The sequence below is a fragment of the Chiloscyllium punctatum genome, chromosome 41 (assembly GCF_047496795.1).
Source record: "Chiloscyllium punctatum isolate Juve2018m chromosome 41, sChiPun1.3, whole genome shotgun sequence".
In the NCBI taxonomy this organism is placed as follows: Eukaryota; Metazoa; Chordata; class Chondrichthyes; order Orectolobiformes; family Hemiscylliidae; genus Chiloscyllium; species Chiloscyllium punctatum.
This window is the reverse complement of record NC_092779.1, coordinates 39,881,951-39,890,613: the sequence shown is the minus strand read 5'-3', so window position 1 is coordinate 39,890,613 and position 8,663 is coordinate 39,881,951. Positions and strand designations below refer to the sequence as shown.

General features: G+C 36.8%; 1 protein-coding gene across 9 annotated transcripts in view; it reads right to left on the bottom strand.

Moving 5' to 3' along the window:
- Positions 1 to 368: 368 nt before the first annotated feature.
- Positions 369 to 8,663, bottom strand: part of elovl2 (ELOVL fatty acid elongase 2) — a 211,083-nt gene continuing 202,788 nt past the window's right edge. For all 9 annotated transcript variants that reach the window (XM_072560761.1, XM_072560753.1, XM_072560754.1 and 6 more), the window contains 2 exons: positions 7,549 to 7,683; positions 369 to 1,151 (listed from right to left, as the gene is read on the bottom strand). In XM_072560761.1, coding sequence (XP_072416862.1) covers positions 1,029 to 1,151; positions 7,549 to 7,683 — 258 coding nt within the window. In that variant the 3' untranslated portion in view covers positions 369 to 1,028. The remainder of the gene's footprint in view (positions 1,152 to 7,548; positions 7,684 to 8,663) is intronic.

Here is an 8,663-nt window from a genome sequence, read left to right as displayed (position 1 = left end):
ACAAATGTTTACTACCTCTCGAATTTCATCTCCGAGGTTCTGGGATTGTTCACAGGCCATATCTCTAGATACCCCCAAGTGTATCAATTTCCTCAGGATGGTGGGGAATCAGAAACCATAATTTTAAGGGTGGTCTGATGGCCTCCTACCATGCTTAGAATGTAGAACAGTAGAGCACAGGAACGGGCCCTTCTGGTTATTGTAACAAGTTATTGTTATCACTAAATGTATTATCTTCACATTTAAATCTTTAGATAATCTATTCTTCATGCACACATAAAGAAGCTAGGTTTTACTGTATATGTAAAAAAAAAAGCTAAGTTTTTGTGAAAATTTTAATTCCCAACAGCAGCGATTTAAAGATTAAATTAGGAGTATTTTGAAAGATTTTATTAGACTTTTTTAAAAGGTTTATACAAACAACTCAATCAGTCAGTAGAGTACAAAGTCTACATTTATGAATATACAAATAAAATTCAAGCATTTTAATTAGCATGTAGAAATCTAGATCTTGAGACAGGTGGAACAGACCTTAATATTGAAAGAAGTTTAAATAAAAATCTTGAATTTGAGTTTTTGTGAAGGGTATTATCACTGTGTGCTCCAGAAGTAAGGCAGTTTTGTAAACATATTTACTGGTGAAAATAATCATGTATTTTTACTGAAATTTGGGTGAATATACAAATGACAAGGCAGTTACGTTCATTTGAAATTCTGTTCCAGAATGATCTAAATTCCTCTAAGATTCTGGACTTGTAACCTATGCTGGGTCCAGAAACCAGACAATTGTTTAAAATTGTACTTTTCAGATGTGACCTACAATGATCTGACTTTTTAAAAACTCTGATAAAATATTAACTGAACAAAAAATTAAGTACAAGTTTTTTTTTGTAACCAGTGCGTTCAAATGTTCTGGTTTTCTGTTTTAAAGACCAATAGAGAAATTTTAATCTTTTAAATTAAGAGAGCAGGTAGATGTAACTATGAGTGTTTATCAGTACTTTAATACTATACTTTCTTTATAGAAATTAATCTATTTTATTTGATGTGCTGCCTTTAATGGTCTTTGCATAGCCATTGTAATATCCATTCTTCATTTCATTCGGATCAGAAGCAGCTTTGTCATCCTGTTGTTCTGATTTTCTGTAAGTCTGTATTAAAAAAAGAAGAATATTTAACGGGACAGTTTTTGAATGAAAAAGGATAAATAATATCATTGAAATCTTATGCCAAAATGCATCACTTTACTCTTCTCGATTATATTCTATCTACCACTTATCTGGCCATCTGGCTAGCTCATGTCCTTTTACAGTCAGTTGATATTATTTTCACTGTTTGTCATTTCTTCAAGTTTGGTATCCTTGGCAAATTTTGAACACTTCTGCATCTATGTCATTTTCCTGCAATAACTCTAGATCCCTTATTATCTTTTGTGACTGGTAATGTATCAATCTCTTGATTATGCTCAATGACTAAGCAAACCCAGTCTCTGGTGCACAGAATTCAAAAGATTTACCACCCTCTAAGTGAAGAAATTCCTCCTCATAAATAGCTTTCGAAATATTTGATTTGAAATTGTGTTCCCTGGTTCTAGACATCCCAAGTATGGAAATCATCCTGCATTTATCCTGTTGAGCCCTATCAGAGTATTGTATGCTTAAACTAGATTGCCTCTTTATTTCTAAACACTCAACAACATAGGTACTGTCTCCTAATACGATGATCCAGCCATCTCAAAGGTCAGTCTGATTTGACTGCTTCTATAGCAAGCATGTCCTTCCTGAGATAAGGAGATCAAGACTGTACACAACCATCCTGGTATGGCCTCACTAAACCTGTAATGACATATTTTGCCCCTGTAATCAAATCCTCCTGCATTAAAGGCCAATATATTATTTGCCTTCCTAATTGCTTACTGTATATGCATATTAGCACTCTCTGATGTATGAACAAGGATACCCAGGTCTCTTTAAGAAGTAACAAACCAAGGAGAGCTAATGGATGTTATCTTCCTTCCTGGACTTCAAGAAGGCCTTTGACAAGGTGCCACTTGTCAGGAGGCTACTGAGTAAGATGTTACTCATGGTGTTAGAAGATTGGCTGCCTGGCAGAAAGCAGAGAGTGGAGTGCCATCTCAGGATGGCAGCTGGTGACAAGTGATGTTCCACAAGGGTCATTGCCGGGACCACAACTTTTCACTTCATACATTAATGATCTAGATGAAGGAATTGAGGGCATTCTGGCTAAGTTTGCAGATGATACAAAGATAGGTAGAGGGACAAGTAGTATTGAGGAGGTGGGGACCCTGCAGGGACTTGGACACATTAGGAGAATGGGCAAAGAAGTGGCAGATGGAGTACAATGTGGTAAAATGTGAGGTCATGCACTTTGACAGGAAGAATAGAGGTGTGGACATTTTTTTTAAAAGGAGAGGAAATTCAGAAATCTGAAGTGCAGAGAGACTTAGGAGTTCTAGTCCAGGATTCTCTTAAGGTAAACTTGCAGGTTGAGTCAGTAGTTAGGAAGGCAAATGCAATGAAGGTATTTATTTTCAGAGGATTTGAATATAAAAGCAGGGATGTACATCTGAGGTATTTTAAGGCTCTGGTCGGACCAGATTTAGAGTATTGTGGTCTGTTTTGGGTCCCATATCTCAAGAAGGAATTACTAGCCTTGAGCGGGTTCAGAGAAGGTTCACGAGAATGAAAAGCTTATCATATGAGGAATGTTCGAGGACTCTGAATCTCTTCTTGATGGTTTAGAAGGATTGGGGGGGGGAATCTAATTGAAACTTACAGAATACTGAGTGACCTGGGCAGAAAAGATGTTGGGTAGATGTTTCCATTGATAGGAGAAACTAGAACCTGAAGACACAGCCTTAGAGTAAAGGGAAAATCTTTTGGAACAGAGATAAGGAGAAACTTCTTCAGCCAGACAGTGGTGAGCCTATGGAATTCACTGCCACAGAAAGGTTTTGGAGGCCAGGTCATTGAGTATATTTAAGACTAAGATAGGTTCTTGATTGTCAAGGGGACCACGGATTATGGAGAGAAAACGGGAGAATGAGATTGAGAAACTTAAGAGCCATGGTTGAATGGCGGAGCAGATTTGATGGGCTGAATGGCCTAATTTCTGCTGCAATGTTTTATGGTCTTTTGACATCAACAATTCAGTCTCTCAGCTTCAAAAACAAATTATGCAGGTCTGTTTTTTCAAGCCTTAGTAGAAAACTTCACATTTTTCCACATTATATTCTATCCACCATGTTCTTGCCCATTCACTCAGCCTGTCTAAATCCCCTTGATATTTTCCTCATGATTCTCATTGACACCCAGTTTTGTGTCATCAACCCACGTGGAAATACATTTGATCCCCACATCTAAGTCATTGATACAGAATAACCAAGGCCAAAGCATTGATCCTTGCATTACCTCACCTGTTACAGCTGGCCAAACTGAGAGAAATCTGTTTATTTATACTCTGTTTTCTGTCTGTTAAACAATTCTTAATCTATGTCATTATATTAATACCCACTCCCAAAAGAAAACCCCAGATGCTCTAATTTTGTGGGGAGGCGATGGTCTAGTGATATTATTGCTAGAGTATTAATCCAAAGACCCAGTAATGTTGTGGGGACCCAGGTTCAAATCTTGCCATGACAGATGGTGGAATTTAAATTCAATTTTAAAAACTGTGAAATTAAGAGATTAACAATGACCACCAAACCATTGTCAATTGTTGGAAAAACCCATCTGGGTTCACTGATGTCCTTCAAGGAAGGAAACCGCTGTCCTTTCCTGGTCTACATGGACTCTAGACCCACAGCAATGTGGTTGATTCTTAAAAATCAGGGATGGGTATAAAATGCTGGCCCAGCCAAGGACACCCACATCCCATGATTGAATGAAGGAATAAAATAGAGAATGTTGCTGTTTGACCCATGAGGGATGTTATTGAAAAACACATGAAAGTCCAAATATACATTAGCGTATTCACCCTTATCTATTCATGCATTTGTATTCTCAAAAAAGGCCAACAGACTTGTCAATGTAATTTCCCAGTCCTACCATTATGTTCCAAGTGTCCAGTAATCATATTCTTTATAATAGCTTCTAGTACTTCCCCTACTGTCAGGTGAAAATATCTGTAGTTCCCTCATATTTACATCATACTTAGATCATCTGCATTTTTGTGCCTCAAAGGAATGTAAATTGTTTGCAAACAATGTATTAATTTTTCGTGAGCTAGCCATTAGCGGTCTACCAGCTAACCTGTTAATCTAGCAGAGACAATTTTCCCTCACACATTTATAGTTTTCTTTGTTTAGATCTAAAACCCCACTTTAGGAATAATATCACTTTCAAATTTGATATAAAATTCTATTATACTATGGCTACACTTTGTTAAAGACTTCTTTACAACCAGATTATTACTTTTATTAAATTATGCTATACTTGACTTGAGAGCCTAGTAGTTAGTTGTGGTCTCAACATACTGCTACATACTGATCCAAAACAAGATTCTGTAGAAATTTTAGGAATTCATCTTACATGGCATTCATATTAGTTAGGTATATGCAGTATTCATATAAGTTGAAATTCCCCATGATCATTCTTGTTATTCACAACCCAAAGCCCTGATTTATTCTGACTCCTACATGATTTTTTGACCTATAAGGAACTTCTTGAAATGTTTTCTGCTCATTTTTGTTTCTTAGAACGACCCAAATTTACTCCACGCCTTAATCTTCTGATTGGAGAACCTCTCTGACTTCTGTACTGGTCCTTTTTTGACAGCACTAACCCACATACTTTTTCTTTTTCCCTTTCCTGACTAAATGTTGAATATTCAGTTCTCAACCTTGGTCAACTTTTTAATCATGTCTGCAGAAATGCTATGAGCATTCAGATAAAGAGCCTTCGATTCTGTATTGCTTTATCTTCACAATTTCTGGCTTAATTTTCTTGCCACAGTTGCTACTTTGCTTTCTGGCCTTGTCCTTTCTCTTTAATTTATCATGTTTTCTCTCTCATAAGCCCTCATCTTCATTACCAAGTTATAAAGCCTTTTTCACCACTCCTGTTATACTGTGGCATGACATGGACTGCATCTTTGAGCATTGGGCCAAGTTGGGTGAGTAGTTGAAAGAGGTGCTCCTTTGCTTTTACTAACTTTTTCGCCTACTAGGAATTGGTTCTTACCAGATGCTCTACTATTTGTTGTGTAAGTTTTATAAGATTCAAATAGCATAGGAAGTGTGAAAAGAATAATAAAACATATAAAAAAGAAAAACAAACAATTGAATAAAATTAAGTAAATTAAAATACATTGAGAATAACAGGCCAAGTGATGTGTCACAGATGTAACACGAAAGAATATACTCAGGAGTTCTTTAGCCAGTGTGATCCTTGGCTAACATGTCCACAGTAAGTCTTTGTGGTCTCTCACGCTTTGAGCTGGGGACCAAACGGTGGACACTGACAAATCAGGGAGGGAACACATTACCAGACACACTTCCCTTTCAGGAGGTGCACACACCCGTTAGGGTCATCAGATTTGGTCAATGGTCAGGAAAAGGTATGATTCCAACTAAGGAGACCAAGAGGGTAGGATTTCACCCTTGTAATTGCTTGGTGGATTTGAGGTTCTTTTACTTATTTGCTTGAGACTGATCATTGCAAAATGGATCTCGGAACTCACCATGGTTTAGAAATTTGTTCAAATAGGGGAGCAAAAAGGAACACAGTGGTAGTAGAGAACCATTCCATGAGAGAGATTGACACCATTCTCTGCAGCAAAGAATGAGAGTCCATACATCTTTGTTGCCTACTCTGTCAGGGTTCAGAACATCTGCTCCAGGAGGAGAAAGATTTAGTTACTGTTGTCCATGTGTAGGGTCCAATGACATGGTAAGATTAGGAAAGGAATTTTGCAAAGTCAATAAGGAGCTAGGTACCAAAATAATCAAGACCTCAAAAGTAATAATCACTGAACAATTACCTGAAATATGTGCAAATTGGTAGAAAGCAAATGAGTTTCAAGAAATGAATGTATGTCTCAACACTAGTGCAGTAGAAGTACATTCCATTTAGTGGGGTACTGCAGAAAGTAAGGCAAGAATTTAGGAAGATGTGGTAAAGTGTAAAAATACAGCAAAAAAGAAAAGTATCAGTTGGGAACAAGATGGGATAGAGAGTACAAATCTAAAACTAAATCAACAGTTAAGGCTAGATGTCACAGAAATAATAAAAGTATCTGTAAAAGGTCTGTATCTGAATGCATTCTGTAGCATTCAAACCAAAACAAATCAACTGATAGATCATATTATTTTATTTCTATTTGAGCTAATAGCAGAGACATGGCTGTAGGATAGCTCAGATTATCCCTGAATGTTGAAGGGTACAATGCATAGAAAGGGCAGGAAGCCAGGAAAAGGTGAAGGGGTGGCTCTCTTAATTGATGATGGAATGAGGATAATAGGGAGGGAAGATCTAAGTTCAGAAAGCCAAATTTTAAATGGATTTTAAATATAAATGAGAAATGATACAATCAACATGCCATAATTGAGAGAGGTATACAGGCCCCCTAACAGTAGGATGAAGTATAAAAGAAGAAATAATGCTTATCAGAGAAGTCTAGTAACAATCATGGGGGATTTTAATCCACATGAACTAGAAAATCAGATGGGCAAAGGTGGCTGAGATGCGATTCATAGAAATTTTTTCGGTTAGATTTTTAGAATAGTAGATTATTGTTCAATAAGGATGGGATTAATTAATGTCTTCATTATTGCTGAGACAAAAAGAGACATTTTCTTGAAGCATTTTGTCTTGCACTCATCTGACAATCACAGGGAAAAAACAATGTAGTGTATGAGAGGCTGATTGGTTAGTAAGTGGTAGGGGTTTTGATATGGAGACTGGAATCATTAACTGCCAGGCTTTGTATAAATTTTAAGCCAGGTAGGTTGACACAGGATGGTTAAGGCATTGCCTTGAGAAATGAACAAGCAAATGGTAAACACTCAATTTGTTTAAGCATGTCCAGTCTACTTCAGATCGTTGTGAATGGGCAAGATACCTCAAAATTCTGAGCAACAGGTAAAGCTAGTTTTTCAAGCTGCTATTATGTAGGAGCAACACATATTCATCAAAAATTGGATGCTGCCGTTAAGCCTCAGCCAGCTCTTCCGATATTGTTACTGACCTTTCGATCTTCTAGAAGAGTTCGGAGCCATTTACCATCCTTAAGTAGATGGCCAATTGGTAAAATTGCCAAGCAGGTCTAACTTTTGGCAAGCGTGAATTCAGGGACCCTAAGTACCTTAACATTGGGAACTGAAGATCCTCCTCAAACTTAACACAACAATTCTTAAACTTTACCCACCGCTGGCAGTCTGTCCGGTCTGTAATTTATAGGGACATCCTTGATCCTTTATTGAATACTGATAACACACTTGGATGTTGAGAAAATTAGAAACATTACAATTTATATTTAACTTTCTACAGACAAGCATGTAGTCCCTTTGGCAAGGCATTTTTTTCTTACCTTTCTGTAAAAGTTTATGAACAGGATGACCAGTGTGACCATATAGGAGGACTGGAATAACAAGCAGCCAAGTGGGAATCCACATGGTTTCACTACTGCACTGAGTGTATGGATAATTGTAAGCACAAATTGTATCTGAAAGAAAATATCAAATGGCATAAATAAATTAAACAAAAATTCTGAAGAGATTTGTCACGCCTGACGAATTTAACATTTTTTTTCTTGAAGAGACAACTGAAGTAATGGCTAGGAAACTGTCTCTGGATATTGTTAAATGATCTTCCATAATGCATTTGATAAAGTTCCTCAAGAGATCTAAACAAAGTTGATGTCATGGAATTGAAAGCAAATTATTTGACTGATTAGGAAATTAGCTGAGAGGCAGGAAACAAAGAATAAGGATACTGGGACAGTGATAACCCAAAAGAATTGCGGTAGAGGAGAACTATTCACTATTAATGACTTGGATGGAATAGAAAATCACATTCACACTTGATACAAAGATTGTAAGCAGTATAGGTGAAGCCTATTAAAAACCAAGTGAATGGGTAAAACTGTGGCAGATGAATTCCATCTTGGCAAATGTAAACTAGTCTATTTTAAATCTGAAATACTAAGAACAGAACACTTTCTAAATGGGGAGAAGTTAAATTCAGCTTCACAGAACACTAAAATGTCATGAACAGGCACATAAATAAGCACTGCATGTTAATGGAATGCTCATTATATCTAATGGACCAGAATACAAGGAAGTAGAAGTCATGCTTATATAAAGTTCTAGTTAGATCATACCTGATGTAGTGTGAGTATTCTAAGCAGCAAACCCTTGCAAAGATACATTCACTTAAGGGAATACAGCATAGGTTTACAAGAATGATATCTGGACTCTACAGATTCAATGGTGAGGAGAGTTAATACAAACACAACTTGCATTGGCTGGAATTTAAACAATTAAAGGGCAATGAAAAGAAAAAACAATTCAGCAGTAATGAGAGATATTGAGAAAACTATTCCCATTGGGTGACAGTCAGACAAAGAAAGCCAAGCCTTCCACAAGTCAAATCAAAAAGCACTTCAACATAAAGTTTGAGCTCTTTTCTATAAATAGCAATTGC